The following is a 19243-nucleotide window of genomic DNA, read 5'->3' on the forward strand; positions in this document are numbered from 1 at the left end:
AAAAAAAAAAAAAAAGTCTCTAGAATTCTTTTCTGTCTCTCTTTGCATTCCTTTAGGAAAATTAATGTGTTTGCCTTTTGTGTTTGACAGATTATGGAGCAGAGACATAAAGTACTTTGTAATATGGCTTCACCTAGTAATCAGGTCATCAAGCTCTTGTTTTTGTACACTTGTGCCTTGTAGTCACTACAGTGACACCTGAGGCAGCTTCATGTCAGTATTTCCAAATCTGTGGTTTATATCTGCTACATTGGAGCAGGTTCAAGTTAGTCTGGGCCTCACTTAAGATGAGATACATCTACCACATACTTAAAATACGTGAATGACCCAAGCTACCTATCCAGTCAGTGTGAGCCACCTGGAAGGAAGATGAGGAGGAGTTGGTATAGAGGGTAATCAATAGTTCTCCTTTGGAGAGAATTTTGATTTATGAGCTCAAGTTTGCACAGACAGTTGTTTGGTCCTTAAACAAGTGTTGTCTTATATGATTAATGTGTACCAGGGGAACGCCTAATGGAATTAGGCACCAATGAGATGAAGCAGTTGCTCTTCATTCATTCTTTTCATATGCACCTGCCTTCCTTAAAAGCAAATGTCCTTTACCCCTGTTCCCTTCAGCTGCTATTTAAATTAAAAATCAGATGACCTGCTGTGGATAGGTTTCCAGAGCCTCCTATGTCCTAACACTGACCCTATTCTATTGTGAGCACTGAGGAGATAGACGCAGAGTGAAGATGAGTGACGTGATCTATAAGGATTGGAAAAAACATTAGAAATACAGTTCCAGCTTCTAATTTTGTAGCACGGTTCCTGGCTTCAAAGAACTTATAGTCCTGTTAGAAATACGATACATACATAGGAAAAGATTAAACATCAGAACAACAGCAACAAAAAGAAGTCCAGCACAGAGCGATGGTTTGATGCCAAATGTGAAACACTAACAGGGAGCGCTTTAGGGTTTTACAAGGAGAAGGGTTGTTGGTCACCTTGTGCTGGAGGGTTTAATTTTTGTTGTTTTTTAATTGAGCCTTGAAGAATGGTTGAGATTGAAAACTGGTTGCCATTCCTCCCAAGGAGGTAGCATAAAGGCAGAAAATGCCTGGAAAACAAGGAGTGGGTCATTTGGGCTGATGTGAGGGATTTTAGAAAACCTACCTTTCAGTCAGTTGGCTATATAACTTAGCGATGACTTTCTGAAGCCCCTTCTCTTCCAGAGCAAGCAGCATGGTAAGTTCTGTATTGCAGAGCCTAGAGCTTCTCTGTCACTCACTCTTTAGAGTTCACAGATAACCAACAAAGCTGAGGCTCCTCATCATCCCCATGGGTTCATGGGGTCCAACTTGCAGCCCACAGACATATATCCTTAGGTAGTTTTCTGGAATGGGTATGCGCTGTGACTCATAGTACTCCTAGGTGAAGTCTTGACTGACAAAGAGATCTGCCTCTTTTCCATAAGATTTGCGTCCTGGGGAAATCACTGCCCTGATGCCTTAAACTTTCCCTGTGCTCTCAGTCAGGCTTCATAAAGCTGCAGTCAGGCTTTATAAAACCATGAAGTTATTGGCAGTAGCCACTGAAGACTTTTAAACTCTCAATGAAGATACAGTGGTGTGGGCTGCAATTCAGGTAATTCACAAGAAAATTACAAACATTTAGACATGGTATTTCCCTACCTTTTCAGATACTTAAAAACAATACCCATTTCAACTAAAAGCTAATACTTAAATACTGTATTTCGGCTGGGCATGGTGGCTCACGCCTGTAATCCTAGCACTTTGGGAGGACAAGGCAGGCAGATCACTTAAAGTCAGGAGTTCAAGACCATGGCCAACATGGTGAAACCCCCATCTCTACAAAAAATTACAAAAATTAGCCAGGTGCGGTGGCACATGCCTGTAATCCCAGCTACTCGGGAGGCTGAGGCATGAAAATTGCTTGAACCCTGGAGGCGGAGGTTGCAGTGAGCCAAGATCATACCACTCCACTTCAGCCTGGGCTACAGAGCGAGACTTTGTCTAAAAAATAAATAAATAAATACTGTATTTATTTTACTACCAGGTGTCCTTCTAGGTACTCAAAGATATTTTTTCCTATTTAGCCTGTCTGAAAGGCTAAAATTTGAACTTCATTCCTTTGGTCAATTAGCAGATTACCCTTTATTAAAATGTAAATCTTTTCCTTTTAAAATTAAATAATTTTAAATAATTTAATTTACATTACAGTTTTTATCTTAGTTGGGTAGGATTAGGGAGAAGGTGACATATCGTTAAGGTTTAGAGTAAGCATGATCCTTAAACTTAACAATTTTGCTTTGAAGTGAGCCTGGCTTCTGACACAGGGACCTGAGAAGGTGCTGCTATATGGGTCCTAACTCTTGCCTTTGGGTTAGATAATAGAATTCAGAGGTAGCTTCACAACTCCCTTAGAAGGTGAGTGCTATCTTTTAAAATGATCAGTAAAGTGACTAGGAAATTTGCCTGGACCTGATAGGTAATCATTTACAACCCTGGCTTGTATTATTGGGGAAAAATGGCCATATTTATTGTGCACATAAACTCCAGCTTTGCCATGGGCCCTGTCTGTGTCCAAAGTGATGATGCCACGGGGCAGGCCTTTGTAAGGGTAAAAACTGGTTCCACAGGAGTTAGGCAAGAAGGAAGTGCATTTATTTCCTGGCTAAGCCTTACTAAAGCTTGGTTCAGATGTGTCTGTCCCAATTTTTATTTGTATTATTATTTTTTAAATGAGATTGTAGTTCTTCTGGAGGAAATTTCCCTTTTATCCTTGAAAATTCCATAGTCTGGGGAAGAGTGTTGGACTTAATGCTGATAAAAGGGGCTTGTTTTTTTCCTCCATTCTTTCTATCCCTGTCTGCTGAGATTAGTTTCAAGGGTTATAATCTGTTAATTCTGCCTTGTTTTCATCCTGATTATTGCTTTTAATTTAGGCTTCAGCTAATGACATTTTAATAGAATCATACTAATACATTTGAAGATTTTTGCATTAACCTTTTAACACCATTTAATAAAAACTTCATACTTCACACTAATAAATTATATATCTGTATTTTGCCTATAAAATATTGAATTTCAGCACCAAATGGTTAAGTATGACATTAAGACAAATAGTAATTATCTGTTTAATAAATGCTTCTAGCACTTGACTATCTTGATCTAGTTCAGTTTGTGAGACGGAATCTCCCTCTGTCACCCAGGCTGGAATGCAGTGGCGCGATCTCAGCTCACTGCAACCTCCGCCTCCTGGGTTCAAGTGATTCTCCTGCTTCAGCTTCCCCAGGTAGCTGGGGCTACAGGTGTGTGCCATCATGCCCAGCTAATTTTTTTTTTTTTGGGTTTTTAGTAGAGACAAGGTTTCACCATGTTGGCCAGGCTGGTCTCAAACTCTTGACCTCAGGGGATCCGCCCGCCTCAGCCTCCCAGAGTGCTGGGAATTACAGGCATGAGCCACTGCGCCTAGCCACACATATTTTTTTCAAAACTCATGACATACATTTTTCTATTGGGCAAATGCAAAAATTGAGGTATATCTTAGGAAAGAAGATATATCTCATAGTACATCCATACAATGGAATATTATGCAGCAGTTATTTATGAAAGATGTCTAATAGTGTGAGAAGGTGCTTATGATTTATAAGCTGTATATGTGGTACTCTTTCACCAATGTTAAATATATTTACATGTGTGAAGAAATAGAAAAAAAGACATATAGAAAAGAGGTACACCGGATTCAAATAGTGAGCATTTCTGTCTGGATAAAAGGATTATGAGTTATTTATATTTTCTTTTATATTTTTCCATTGTTTATTCAGTTTTTGATACTGACTAGGTATCAAAAATAAACGCAATATGGGTGGTAACTCATTTTGCTGCTACCTACCTTAGTAAAGATTTAAAATATATAGTTGACATTCAAGGCAAATTAATGCTTTTTGTACACAGCCAGTGAAAAATTGTCCATCATGAATTTTTTTTTAATTGTTGAGAATTTTGCCATTTACTGCTTGAAGTTATCCTGCATGCTATTAGCCGTTAGGCAGTGCTCCTAGAGAGCAGTGTTTCCTAAACTGGGAATGCCAGCGGTAATGCTCAGGCTTGCTGCAGCAGTTTGGAAAATCATTCACAGTTGGGAAAATAATTTACAGTTTTACAAAATTAATGGTAGCAGTTATGAAAATCCTGAAGTATTTTAGTTCTGTGTCTTGATCTATGAGATTATTTTTTAAAAATAAACCTTTTCTTATTGAAGTATAACATGTACACCCAACAGTATACAAATCAAGTGTACCATTTATGAATTTTCACAAAGTGAACATATTCCTGTAACCACTTCATTTTACTTTTGTTGTATTGTACCACTATTAGTCTTTGACAAAATATTTATAGGATCTTCACATTAAAAAATATATTGTTGGCCAGGCACGGTGGCTCACACCTGTAATCCCAGCACTTTGGGAGGCCAAGGCGGGTGGATCACCTGAGGTCAGGAGTTTGAGACCAGCCTGGTCAATATGGCGAAACCTTGTCTCTACTAAAAATACAAAAAAAAATTAGCTGGGCGTGGTGGCACGCACCTGTAGCCCCAGCTACCTGGGGAGGCTGAAGCAGGAAAATCACTTGAACCCAGGAGGCGGAGGTTGCAGTGAGCCGAGATCGCACCACTTACTCCAGCCTGGGTGACAGAGGGAGACTCCATCTCACAAATTGAACTAAATCAAGATAGTCAGTGCTAGAAGCATTGATTAAACAGATAATTACTACTAAGGCATGGTGGTGGGTACCTGTAATACCAGCTTGAATCCAGGAATGGGAGGTTGCAGTGAGCCAAGATCGTACCATTGCACTCCAGCCTGGGCAGCACAGTGAGACTTGGTTTAAAAAATAAATATATATATAGTTTCATGTTCTTTCGTCTTCAGAAGTTATACTCTAGATATTTTATGCTTTTTGGTCTCATAACTTCATTAGCTCTTTGGATTTTTACATTTTTTCAAGGAGCTCTAAAATTTCACTCAGAATAAATATTGTTATTTTTAGTTTGTGGTGGGAAAAGATTAAAAAATGAAAGAAAGTAACAACTACAAAATTATTGCAATCTAGGCTTACAGATTTAATTTTTCTTTCATTCCCAACTGTGGCATATGTTTTGCCCCAGCGGCTGGTTGTGTAGAACTTGATTCCTGTGCATCTGCATATGATACAGCTTAGTTTGCTGATCTAAAGAGGCAAATCTGCAGCCATCTGTAAGTGTATCAGGCCTAGAAAACCTAGCCCGAACTGGGAGGAACTTTAGAGATCATCAGGCGTAGATGTGGAAACTGAGGCCTGGAAGATTGCATGCCTTGTGCAGGGTCATAGAGTTGGCGCCAGAGCTGAATCTAGAACCCTGACCCTAAATTCTGTTACTAAACCATGCTTTTCTCCTAGTCTCACCTAAAAACTTACCCTTTCTGCTGAAAATGCAATACTCAGAATGTGAAATCAACTTCTCAAGACAAGTTACCTAACATGTATTTCAGCCAAACTTCTTAATGAGGATAGCCTGACAGCATCAACCTCTTTCAGAATATATTCTTTGGGCTACTTGGGGGTGAATGAGAGACAGTATGATGATGGTATAAATGGCAATCTATAATTGTTTAGAGTGGTTCCAAGAATGCATTCAACTGGAATAACCCTGGCAATAGGGAAAGTGGTGGCGTGATGTTGACTTGTGACCCTTCCCGGGGGAGCAAGCTGTCAGGACACCCATGGTGCTTCTGGAAAAAAAGCTTTCTAGGCCATGCTCCCAGGCACTGGACAGAAGGACTGGCTACTTGCACCAGTAAGGTGACGGTCAGTGTTTTATGATTTGGAGTTTTGGGGATTTTTTTAGGTTGCCTAAAGGTAGATATGTAAATAAAGCTGCTCTGTGTCAAGCAACTTTTATTGAGTAAGCGTTGATCACTGTGGAGGGCTCTGGGGATTTAGTGCTTGATAAAAACATGTCTCTAAGGGCTTAGTCTTTGGAACCGACAGTTCCAAAGAGATCACCATTGGCCTTCAGAAATCTTGGTTCTGTTGGTATGTTGAATTAGTGACATGCACAAGAGTGTCATCAGAGCAGACTGACTTTACCTACCTGCGAGTTTGTATCCTGATTTGAAAAGCCTCTTCTAAATAAATATTGTTATTCTTAATTTGTGATAGGAAGAGATTTAAAAAATGAAAGTGATAACTACAAAATTATTGAGATCTAGCCGTTGTGGATCTAATTTTTCTTTCATTCCCAACTGAGGCTCACATGGTAGCCATTCTTGACCTGACCTTCATGACCACTCTCCGTAGTCCCATCTACCAGATCCGTTCTATCCTTTCCTACTCTTTCTCCAGGACAAGCCTTCCTCAGAGGCCAGACTAATGGCTTGCCTGCAGATGTCTATGGCTGTTCCTGCCTTTGAGTTTTTTAATACATTTCTCCCCTCATTTAGAAGTCCTCTCCTCCTCTCCTACTTTTTCAAATCCTATCCAAACATCAGGGCCCAAATCCATCTTTACCTGCTCTGCAAAGCCTTTTCCAGTCTTCTGTCCTCAGACTCACTTAGCACTTCTTCCTCTACCATGCTGTGGATGATGTGGCTATAGTTCCACCTAATAGTGAAGAGAATGGACTCTGGAGCTAGACTGCCAGGATGACCTTGGGCTGCATCCTTTCCTGGCCTAGAGTTCTTCATCTGTAAAAATGGGAATAGGAATTGCATTTGGCCCATAGTTGTACAGATTAAATGAGTTTATAGGATTAAAGGCTATAGAACAGTACCTGGCCTGTAAGTTCTCATTAAATAGTAGCTGTTGTTATTCTTTCTTTTTGTTGTTTGTTGTTGTTGTTGTTGTTGTTGTTATTCCTTCTAGCATATATTGAATCATGGCCTTCCTTGTGTTGTTTCATCATTTTAGTTATGTATTTCTTGGTTCCTCTCTATTTTTTGCTTCCTAATTGTGAAGTTTTCCCACAAAGAGACTTGATTTTATGGTTTTTGCTTGTTTGTTTTTTGTTTTTTTGAGACAGAGTCTTGCTCTTGTTGCCCAGGCTGGAGTGCAGTGTCTTGGCTCACTGCAACCTCCACCTCCCAGGTTCAAGTGATTCTCCTGCCTCAACCTCCGGAGTAGCTGGGATTACAGATGCCCACCACCATGTCTGGCTAATTTTTGTATTTTTAGTAGAGATAGGGTTTCACCATATTGGCCAGGCTGGTCTCAAATTCCTGACTTACGGTGATCCGCCCGCCTCAGCCTCCCAAAGTGCTGGGATTACAGGCATGAGCCACTGTGCCCGGCCGATTTTATAGTTTTTGTTGACCATTTTCAGTACTACATATGCATAGTAGGTCCCCAATACCTGTCACTTAAAATGAAACTATTATTGCAATAAAGAAAATAGATGGAACAAGAGTAAGGAATTGAGGAGAAAAGATAGACTTTATTTTACAGATAGAGTTCTCTTATGATTCTTAGAGCATATAATTTGTTCTTTTTTTCATTGTTGTTGAGTCTCATGAGCTCTTCTACTGCAGTCATCAGAGGTGTGAACATCATTCACCAAGGATGCTAGCAATTTCAGGAGGTTTTTGCAGACAGTTGTCTTCCAGGCCCATGGTGGTACAGACTCTCAGACAGTAGATTCTGATCTATCAAAATATCTCAAGGCAGCAAGTGGTGTAGGGCATGAGCTGGTTGTTTGAACATATTTCCCTTGCTGAGGGTATGGAAAGCCACCAGTAAGAAGGGAGTCTTTAATCTTCAGCCACCCTCTCTGCCATCCCCTTCTCCTTTAGCAGCTCGGATATTCACAAGCACCATTTTCACCTGTCAATATTCACAAACATTTGGGGGAAGTTGAAAGTTACACCCCAGTAGGAAGCAGTAGGGACCCAGGTGGAATCACTCAACAAAATTAACCTAATTGCAGAAAGGAGTCCTTGTGATGGCAGGAACTGCCAGCAGGGTTCTTCCCCTGCTGTTCACCCAGCAGTCCAGGACCCCCGCCAGGGTCCCTCTCATCTCTGTGGGTGCTCTCACCTAGATGAAAATGCTGCATTTCTTCTTCTTCTAGGCTGGAACAAGACATTAAAAAGTTAAAGGCTGACCTGCAAGCCAGCAGACAAGTGGAACAAGAGCTCCGCAGTCAGATCAGCTCCCTTTCGAGCACCGAGCGAGGGATCCGGTCAGAAATGGGCCAGCTTCGGCAGGAGAACGAGCTGCTGCAGAACAAGTACGTGTACCTTTCTGGCCTTTGGCCATAAGCCCAGCAGCTTCACTGCTTCTCTTGTTTCCGGGGGTTGGAGCAGAAGATTCGTGGTGACAAAGAGACCTGCTGAGAGGTTTTTAAATAAAATGTTTAAAATACTTTTTTAGTACCAGATATTCAGCATGTTTATAAAATTTATAAAAAAACTTATTTCATTGCCACAAACCAGTTTATTAGTATTACTATTTTTTTCTTCTCTTATTTAATAACTTTTTAGTCTAAAATAGTTACTGAGTTTTTGGATAGTAAAATTGACAAGAAGTAGTTCTGCCACGGTTTGAAAATTTTGCTCCTTTGAGTGAAAGTTTCTAGAGGATTTGACTATATTTACTTTTATTTCCAAAACTAAAAAATGACATTGGATTTTGACTGATTTTATTTGAAAAGTCAAGGCAAATAACCCTTCGGTGTGAATTCTTTTAGGCCTTTGATTAGTTCATGCTGGAATTACTTCTTGACTCAATGTGGGTCTGTCCTTTTTTCTTTTTTTAAAATCTCCAAGCAATGTGTGTCTGTGGTAGTGATGATCATTATAGGCTGTTGGCTTTATGGGCTTTCCCTATTGAGAGAGAAGCCCAACATTTTTAAGGAATGTAACTCAAGAGCTAGGGCATTACAGGCAAATAACATCTCCATTGCCTCTGTCCAGCATTTGTGATGGTCTAGCATTGATACATAGAGACCATCCCAATGATAAGCTCACCTCATGCTGATAGGTAAAGCTAGGGGTGGTAATAGGCAGGAAATATGGCTGAAATTTCTATCTGAAATTAAGCATCCTGTGACTCTAAAAGAGGATTTGGGGACACTGTGAGCAAACATCCTGAGCTGGAAAGGAAAGGCTATAGTAGGCCAAAGCAAAACTGTATTCAGGAAAAATTCAAACCTTCCCTTTCCACCCTTTACCTCAGTTTCACTGGAGCTAGTCCCATCAGTGATTCTTTGGTGGGACTGAAGTTCTTTCAGTGTGCTCTGAAACCTTAGAATTAGTTATACAATTATCTTCCCCTCTGTTTGAAATTTGTTTTACCCTGTTTTCTGGATTACTTTCTGTAGATCACTTATTTGAACAGAGCAAAGGCTTGGTCTCAATCTCTGTTTTGTAAGGCAGCTTGCTGATTGGTGTTTAGGGATTATTAAAGAATAATGACAGTGTGTTTTCCTCAGGCATTTTGGGAGTTGACATTTTTGATTTGCTGTTCAAACCTCCTGTTTATTTGGCCTTAAGGTGATAAAGAATTGTGTCTCAAGGGTTTACAGTAGGCATTTCTAATTTTAAGACTTTATATGACGATAATTTCCATTTAGGTTACATAATGCTGTGCAAATGAAGCAAAAAGACAAGCAGAATATCAGCCAGTTGGAGAAAAAGCTAAAAGCTGAGCAGGAAGCCCGAAGTTTTGTAGAAAAACAGTTAATGGAAGAGAAAAAAAGGAAGAAGTTAGAAGAAGCCACTGCTGCCCGGGCTGTTGCATTTGCTGCTGCGTCTAGGTATGTCCATGTCACCTGAGTGTTTAATCCAAGGTTGGCTTTCTTTTACCAACAAAGACATGGGAATTTGATGCCTTGGGCAGGATTAGACATAAAGCAATCATGCATGGATGGATTGTTTTTAAGTGCTGTTTTATTAGCTGGTTTATCTATGCAAGCTTGCACTACCTTATAACAGCTTCATCCCTCAATGACCTCATCTATAAAGTGGGTTGACAGAATCACCATGCTTCCCATACCTGGGAGGCAAAGTACTACGCTTAAAAGGGTTTCTAATCACTTTTTGTCAGGCTGATGGTTACTAAATGCGTTGAGAGATTCCATCTGGAAGTTTGTTCCCTTTAGAGAGCTATCATTACTCTCCATTCTTAGGTATATGTGTTTCTGGAGTTTTTATCTTAAAATGGAAGAAAGATAAAATCTTGGTTGCCCAAGCACTGTGTACTGGCTGCTCAAATGGATATCAGCAAACTGTCAAATGAGATGGAAAAAAAAGTGAAACATAAGTGACTACTAGACGACATTAAATTTGTGGCATAATGAAAATTGGGGCCTATCTCCTATACCACTGGAAAGTACCCCTGTGCGCGGGTATTCCAGAGACTATTATGTAACTGCCATTTGGATTCCAGAGAGGAGAGAAGATAGTCGAGAGCTTTTTTTTTTTTCCTTTTTGCTTCTACTTCACTTATCATTTTTTCCTTTGTTTTTTTGACTAGTGAAGTCCCTTTGCATGTGAGTCAGTTAGGTTTTTGCAGATACAGAGTGAGGGTAAATTATTATTTCATTTTTAAATTCCATCCTAATTTGTATCTATATGGTATCATTCAACTGTAAATCTTCCTTGAATGTTGCTTTGTTGTAATTAAAGTTAAGTAATTTAACTTTTGGCATGTTGATAGCCTTTTTTGTGGGTTCTGACATTTGCAGAATAACTGGTGAATCATTTCACCTTTTAGGAAATAACAGCAAGTGAGAACTGTCTCCTGTGTGATCCTGCCTTCTCCCAGCAGATGGCTGAGCTGGCTTGGCCCATCAGCATCTATACAGACTTACTAGGCTCTTGACTAGCCTGCCTACGATGTGGGGTTGTTTGTTTGTTTGAGGATGTATTAGCATTTTGAAGCACTTATACTTGCAGGAGATGTTCCCCAACAGTCATCTAGTGATGACTGCTCTCCTGCTCTCCTTAATTCATCTAGCACCTGCCCTTTTGGAAGATTCCACTCCGGAGAACATAGTAGTTCCTTAACCATATTGCTTAGAGTCTCCCTGAGAATCAGTAAGTTGGTTTCAGCGTCTACCCCAAATCCCTTTTGCTTCCAGTTAAGCATATTTATCTTATTCATGGACAGTCCTTGTTTGCCATAAATTATTCTTTTTTTCCTTTCTTTTTTGAGACAAGAGTCTCACTCTGTTGCCTAGGCTGGAATGCAGTGGCGTGATCTCAGCTCACTGCAACCTCTGCCTCCCAGGTTCAAGCAATTCTCCTGCCTCAGCCTCCCCAGTACCTGGGATGAAAGGCACCTGCCACTGTGCCCAGCTAATATTTGTATTTTTAGTAGAGATGGGGGTTTCACCATCTTGGCCAGGCTCGTCTTGAACTCCTGACCTCAGGTGATCCACCCACCTTGGCCTCCCAAAGTGCTGGGATTACAGGTGTGAGCCACCATGCCCAGCCTGCCATAACTTATTCTTAAGTAAATCTTGGCATAAATCTCTGACTGGACCTTCCTTTTTTGGTAGGCAGAGAACACTCACTTTCTTCATTGGGCTGATTCTGGAACCTAGACAGTTCCAACTTTGGACTGGCCATTGCCATCGTCTCTTTTAGCTCAACTTTATGATAGCCCTGAGAAGCAGCTTAATGGTGTGCCTTACTCCAGGAGTATGGCAACTTTATGACAAGAAAGGCAAAGTCCCAATGCATAGCCCCTCAAAAGTGAGGGAACATTTTTTTTCTAGTTCACTGCCCCCTGCTGGAGGTAGTTCATGTTCAGTTCTATTTTGCTTTGTGTGTATTGTCTCATCTCATGGCCTAGTGGAAAGTTGGCTGAATTGGGAAGCCAGAAAACCTCAGTTCCTATCCCCAGTCTGTGACCTAAAAGCTAGGTGACCTTGGACTAGTATTATATCTATGTAGCCTCAGTTTTCTTATCTGGATGGGATAAATATACCCTAGGTTGTTGTAAGGATTGAAGAAGGTAGTATGGGTGAAGTACCTTAGTGTCTGGCTCATCTAGACACTCAATAATAATTATTGTATATATGTATATATTTTGAGACAGGATATTCTCTCTCTCACCCAGACTGGAGTGCAGTGGTGCAATCACAGCTTACTGTAACCTCAAACCCTTGGGCTCAAGCTATCTTCTTGTCTCAGCCTCCTGAGTAGCTGGGACTGTAGGCATATGCTACTATGCCCAGCTTTTTAAAAATTTTTTATAGAGACAGGTTGCGCAGGCTTATGTCGGACTTCTCGGCTCAATTGATCCTCCCACTTTGGCTTTGGGAGTGCTGGGATTATGGGCATGAGCCACCATGCCCAGCCCAATTATTTTAGAGTATTACTGAAATTATCAAAAGACAGAGAAGTAAGCAGACTGAGCCAAAAGCTAAAACCTGATAGACCCTGGAGTATAAAAGAAATATAAATCTACAATATAAATATAAGTAAACCTATAGTTTTTGTTTGTTTATTTGTTTGTTTTGTTTTGTTTTGAGAGAGAGAGAGTCTCACTCTGCCACCCAGGCGAAAGTGCAGTGGTGCCATTCATGGCTCACTGCAACCTCCGCCTCCAGGGTTCAGGCAATTCTTCTGCCTCAGCCTCCCAAATAGCTGCTATTATAGGTGCGCGCCACTACACCAGCTAATTTTTGTATTTTTAGTAGAGACGGGGTTTTGCCATGTTGGCCAGGCTGGTCTTGAACTCTTGACCTCAAGTGATCCGCCTGCCTTGGCCTCTCAAAGTATGATGATTACAGGCCTGAGCCATTGCGCCAGCCAACCTGTAGTCTTTTTTTGTTTGTTTGTTTTTGAGATGGAGTCTCACTCTGACGCCTGGGCTGGAGTGCAGTGGCATGATCTGGGCTCACTGCAACCTCCACCTCCCGGGTTCAAGCAATTCTCCTACCTCAGCCTCCCCAGTAGCTGGAACTACAGGTGCACACCACCACGCCTGGCTAATTTTTGGTAGAGACGGGTTTCACCATGTTGGTTGGGCTGGTCTCCAGCTCCTGACCTCAAATGATCCATCCACCTGAGCCTCCCAAAGTGCTGGGATTGCAGGCATGAGCCACAGGCACCTGGCCCCAACCTATAATCTTTCAAATCACTTTATTTCCTTCTCTTCTTTTTCAAAAGGGGGGAATGCACCGAAACCTTACGGAATCGGATCAGAGAACTAGAAGCAGAGGGCAAGAAGCTCACAATGGACATGAAGGTGAAAGAAGATCAAATCAGAGAACTTGAACTGAAAGTCCAGGTAATGGGTGAACAAAAGACTTCCCTTGTACTTCAAATCCACTTTTATGCTAGACTTGTGCTCTGTGTTGCAGTGTAGAGATGATGCCCTTTAATACAGGTCAGATCTCATTGCATCTGAAAAATCTCTATGTGACAAAAAGATTTGAAGTTCTAATCTTGTCCAGCTCATTTCAAGTCTTATTAATGTAGCCAGATTCTAATACAAGCCAGAAATGTTGATGGTCCCTTATATATTTTATACCAGGATTTAACTTGCTGTAGATTTATTTAACCTTTTCAGGTTCCAGGCCATATTGGTGTCCTTTGGAACTTACACACCTCCTTTTAGCCTCAGCCCTCTGTCTGTTGCCAGGGGATTGACTCTCCTGCATGGCTCTGAGCCTTGCAGATTGTTGTTCACAGCAGTATATGATGGGGAAAGGTGCTAGTGCTATGGACATAGCCTGTTTTATGGGCTGTGTATACGTCAGCCCAAGTATTTTTCATTTAAACTAATGTCACGCATTATAAAGTTACAATAATTTGAGCCATGTGGGACAACTAAAAAATTACTGTCAAGTCAGTGGACTAGAATGATGACCTGGAGTACAGTACCGAAAAGAAAATACCAAGAAAAGTAAAAGTGGCACCAGAGATAGATGGGAAAGGTGAGGATTAGTCAGTAAAAGGCTTTTGAATAGCTAAATAACTGGAGGAAAAAAAAATAGACACTCATCTTATACCACATATAAAGAAATTCCAGATGAAGAGTTGAAGGCAGAAAAAAAAAGAATAAATGATTTTTCTAAAAGCCAGTGAAAATATATTTGACCTTGAAACAAGGGAAAGACTTTCTAAATGTAAAAGCAATGGGAAAAAAATCACAAAACAAAAATAATAATAAATGAAAAAAATCAATTGGGGAAGGTACAAATATTGCAACAAATATTATAAGTAAGGAATTAATATTCTCAACATACACATAGTTCATAAAAGTTGCTAAGAAAAGCTCAAATATATAGAAAAATAGGCTGAGGATGTGAACAAATAATTCAGAGGAAATACAAGTGACTGATGAGATCATAAAAATATGAACTCATCAGTCATCAAAGACATGCAGATTAAAATTAGATACCATTTTTCTCCTATGAAATTAGCAAATAATTTTTAAATGAGAATATCAGTCGTGGTGAGGATGCAACAAAATAGATCTCACACATTGCTGGTGGAATGTAACTTTCTGGGAAAGATCTTGCACTTTTTAAGTATTCCCTTTTTTTAGGAATCCAGCCTAAGGTAAATTAATATTTTAAAATCTCACCAATGAGTGATGTACAAAGATATTCATTGTAGTGGCATAAAAATACAAAAAAATTGAAACAGTCTTAACAGTAAGAGAGTCATTTAAATTTTGGTATGTAAACATTCAGGAATATTGTGCAGCCAATAAAAATTTTGTTTTCAAACAATAGTTGATATAATTTAGTTTTTAAAAGACTGTATAAAACTGTACATGTAATATTTCACTTATGCTAAAAGATACACATACGCATAAAAGATTAAAAGAAATATTAAATTTTTTAGTGTTGGTATTATGACTAATTTTCATTTTCTTCTTTGAATTTTTCTATATTTCTAAATTCTCTGTAATAAGTTTGGATTTTTCTGTTAAAAAGTAAAAATTCAAATATCTGTATATATTTATTGGCTACATTAAAGTGAGCTTATTCTGCAGTATGCTCTGTCAAAATAATTAACATTTTTACAATTTTTAGTGCAGGTTGAGAGAAGAGTTTTGGCAAGTTTGATTATAGCATTATAATAATTTGCACGTAGTCAGCAAGGAAAAAATTTCTCCATGGTTCTGAATTAGGCTTGTAAGAAAAGTGTTTTATTTGGAAGTAGATTCCATTATCTAGACACATGCTCAACACAGTGAAATGATTATCTACTAAATGTTTTTGTATGTGCATATTGCCGTATAAACACATTTAGCACTTGCCTAAACCCCTGAAACACCAGAATTTTGTGTTCTAGTGGCCAGACCAAGAATAGTGGGATTTAATTTGTGATTTCAGGCTAATTTATAGACATCGATGCCAAAACTACCTTGTAGCATTGCTGTTTTGATGATATTGATAGGAGCTTCGGAAATATAAGGAAAATGAGAAGGACACTGAGGTGTTAATGTCAGCCCTCTCAGCCATGCAAGACAAAACACAGCACCTGGAGAACAGCCTAAGTGCAGAGACGAGAATCAAGCTGGACCTGTTCTCCGCACTGGGTGATGCAAAACGGCAGCTCGAGATTGCCCAAGGTAGGAGAGCATGGACCCCTGGTGAGGGGGTGTGACTGATAGTGCACGGGGATGCACAGGCCAGACCTCTCCTGAGAGCTCTCAACCAAGGGGCATTTCAGTTTTCTCTCCAAGTGTCTTGGTAAGTGCCCAACATTGAAATATAGGAATCATCACATTAATTCATTTGTAGGCATATTTTGAGATGAGAACATGTCAAGTGCAGGGTATACAGAGAATAGTATGATTTCTATGTTCAAGGGGCTCACAGTGTAGTTGAAGAAGTAGAGAACTGCAGAAGCATCAAAAGGTGCTTGTATAGAATTATATATGGGATCTGTGGGAAATAGAGGCAGGGACTAAACTAGTCTCGGGAGTTGGAGAGGGCCCTTTCCGAGGGAAGCTGATGTGTGAGCTGGGGCCTGAATGGTGAGGAGTTGGCCCAGTGAAGAAGCAGTGTGGCGGAGAGTGAGGGGTGGAGAGGCGTCCAACAGAAGAAACAGCTTGGGCAAGGGCTGGGAGCTAGTGGGACTTGATGTGTTCCAAGCTGCAGCTGGCTGGCTTGGCTGGAGCAAAGGTTACGAGTGAGGGAGCAGCAGGGGAGAGTCTGGAGAGTAGGCATGGTCATCCACTTGGCCAGTACTAACTGATAACCTACTTTGTGCTAAGCACCGTAAGATTCCTTGAGAATACAGCCCTGGCGAGAACAGGTGGTGAACAAGCCAGCACGGAGTATGTCAGGTGGCAGTAGGTGCAGTGATGGAAACAAAGCCATGGCAAGGCAGAATGTATATGGCAGGGGGCTCCCTTTTTAACGTGGCAGTTATGGAAAATCCCTTGAGTAGGTAGTATTAGTGCAGAGACCCAAAGGAAGAGAGCAGGAGTGAGCCATGTAAAGAGCTGGAGGCAAGCACTTCCAGGGAGGTGGCAGCAAGTGAAAAGCCATACAGGGGAACGTGGGTGCCATGCTGGGGGGTAGGGGGGGTTGTAGCCTGTGTGATGATGGGGAGAGTTGTCATAGCAGGCAGGAGTAGCAGCAGCCAGATTGTGTGGGACTTGGGAAGAACTTAGGACTTTACCGTGAGTGGCATAGGGGAGCACTGGAAGGCTTCTGAATAGAGGCATGGCATGACCTGAGGAAAATAAATTTGGATTTTTGTCCAAGAAATTGATTAGCTGTCTAATCAGAGTACTAAATTGAGTATAGTCTGAAAAAAATAGAGTACTCTTTAGAGTACTGCATAAAATAGAGTACTGAAAAGAATTTTCAAATGGTTGACTTAGTGGAAGGAAAGGAATATTTCAAGCAAGGCATGGTGCTTTGTGTTGGTGCCTGCCCATAGTCCCAGCTGCTCAGGAGGCTGGGGCAGGAGGATCACCTGAGCCCAGGAATTTGAGACTAGCCTGGGCAACATAGCAAGACCCCATCTCTAAAATAAGAATATTTCAGCAGGGACTGACAGAGTAGTCACAAAGCATTGTCATAGAAGCTTTGGGGGAGACAGAGTTGAATACAACATGGTGTGTGGACTTTTCTCTTATGGACCCCTTTACACTCTTAAAATTATTACCCCAAGGAGGTTTATTTTGAGTGGATTATATCAATATTTACCTACTAGAAATTAAAACTTAAAACATTTATTTATTTAGTTATTTTTGAGATGGGGTCTTGCTTTGTCACCCAGGCTGGAGTGCAGTGGCACAATCTCAACTCACTGCAGACTCTACCTCCTGTGCTCAAGTGATTGTCTCTCCTCAGCCTCCCTAGTGGCTGTGACTATAGGCATGTGCCACCATGCCCAGCTAATTTTTTTTTCTAGAGACAAGGTCTCACTTTGTTGTCCAGGCTGATCTCGAACTCCTGGGATCAAGAGATCCTCCTACCTCAGCTTCCCAAAGTGTTGGAATTACAGGCATGGGCCACTGTGCTCAGCTAAATTAATTTATTAATTCATTTTAAAATAACATACAAATATATTACATGTTAATATAAGTAACTTTTTAATTTAAAACTATATTTTCCAAAACAAAAAAAATTTAGTGAAAAAAGTGGCATTATTTTACATTTAGCAGATATCTTTAATGTCTGGTTTAATAGAAGATAGTTTAATTCTCATCTCTGTTTCTACATTCATTCTGTTGTGATTTCATACTCCACCTAGTTTCTAGAAGACTCCACTTACACTTGAGACAGAATGAGCATGAAGAAGAGAAATAATGTCTCAGTACTATTATGAAGGTAGTTTTTAGAATGTACTTGGAGAATTGCTGAACTAGGGTGAGCTCAGCAGAAAAGTAGAGGCACGAGGTAGTGGCAGAGGGCTAGAAAGGCCAGAGGAGAGATAGGGAAGGCCTTGTGAAGGAGGGGGCATTGAGTGGGCTTTGAGGATGAATTTCAAGAGCAGAGAATCGCAGAGAAGAACATAATGCCTGAGCAAGTAGTGTAAGCAAAGGAAGGAAGGTGCTGGTTTATTCAGGTTAGCAGTCCACAGCCTTAAGCTGGGGGCAAGCAAGGAAAGAGTAGGAGGTTAGGAGACCATGAATGAAGCCATACTAGAGAGGGTATTCCCTAGATTATCCTGAGGGAAGAAGGAGGTGACACAGTCAGGCTGTTATGTGGGAAATCTCCCACCCATAGCAATGTAAAAGACAGATGGAAGGAGTGAGACTGAGTGGAGACAGACTGTGAGGAAGCTACCACCATCCTCTAAGAGATGCTAAGTATGGGGAGGGCAGACGGGCCAGATGCTAAGTATAGGGAGGGCAGACGGGCCAGACAGGTGAATGGAGGAGACTGGAGCAGTCTGAGAGTTCTGGAAGGACAAAGTTGTTGGAACCAAGGAAGAAGAGCAGATTTAAGGAGTGAAGGAAGATTAAGTCTGGTTTTGGATGTTTTGATTTGGAGGTACTCCGCAGAAACCCAAGCAGGAAATATTCCTCAGTTAGTGGGAACTTTGGGCCTAAACCAAAGACGGAAGCCCAAACCCCTGGGAGTAAGGGGTTGGATTTAGAAGTTGTGAGAAGTTAGTGAAGCTCAGGAGGGCTTGGGATTGCACAGGTGATTGAGCAAGAGAAGGAGTTTTGAGAGTCACACTGCTTTAATCTGTGGACTCAAAGAAAAGCACTTAAGAAGAAGGTTCCCAGGAATCCTGCTTTGAAACTGAGCTTCTGACCTTACACTAACTTTTTTTTTTGCCTGCCTGACTTAGCTCCCTGAGGAGTGGCCACCCCTCCCTGCTTCAACCCTGTCTACTTGGTTTTGCAAACTTGGAAAAGATTCCCCCTGGTGTGAAGCAGCACCTGGCCTCAGAGTAGCCAGAGGATCTTGGCTTCCCAGCTCAGACTGTGTGCTCTGTTGTTAGCTCAGAAATCCTCATAAAGTGACAAAGAAGCAAAAATAATCTTTTCCAAAGTACTGGGGATGTTTAAATGTTACCGATTAAAGAAATCAAACTTAAATCTGCAGGGGAAAAGATGCAGTGGCTCATATATCAGATGCTTTTAAGGTATTTTATTCATCTAAGGCTTATTTTCTTCAAAGAGAAGGTGGGTATTTGATGCTTCCTTGAAGTTTAAGGGACGTGGAGGGAGTCAGGGGCAATTCCTTTCTACTGCTCTCACTTAGGGGACATGGAGGGAGTGAGGGACAGTTCCTTTCTACTGCTCACTTAGGGGACATGGAGGGA

At 40.9% G+C, this 19243-nt stretch overlaps 1 protein-coding gene across 1 annotated transcript in view; it reads left to right on the top strand.

Annotated features, from left to right (window-relative positions):
- Positions 1-19243, top strand: part of MACO1 (macoilin 1) — a 69091-nt gene that overhangs the window by 46499 nt on the left and 3349 nt on the right. The window contains exons 7-10 of the mRNA XM_017534612.1: positions 8110-8268; positions 9613-9795; positions 13160-13280; positions 15404-15578. Coding sequence (XP_017390101.1) covers positions 8110-8268; positions 9613-9795; positions 13160-13280; positions 15404-15578 — 638 coding nt within the window. The remainder of the gene's footprint in view (positions 1-8109; positions 8269-9612; positions 9796-13159; positions 13281-15403; positions 15579-19243) is intronic.

Source organism: Cebus imitator, unplaced genomic scaffold (genome assembly GCF_001604975.1).
Source record: "Cebus imitator isolate Cc_AM_T3 unplaced genomic scaffold, Cebus_imitator-1.0 Scaffold87, whole genome shotgun sequence".
Classification (NCBI taxonomy): domain Eukaryota; kingdom Metazoa; phylum Chordata; class Mammalia; order Primates; family Cebidae; genus Cebus; species Cebus imitator.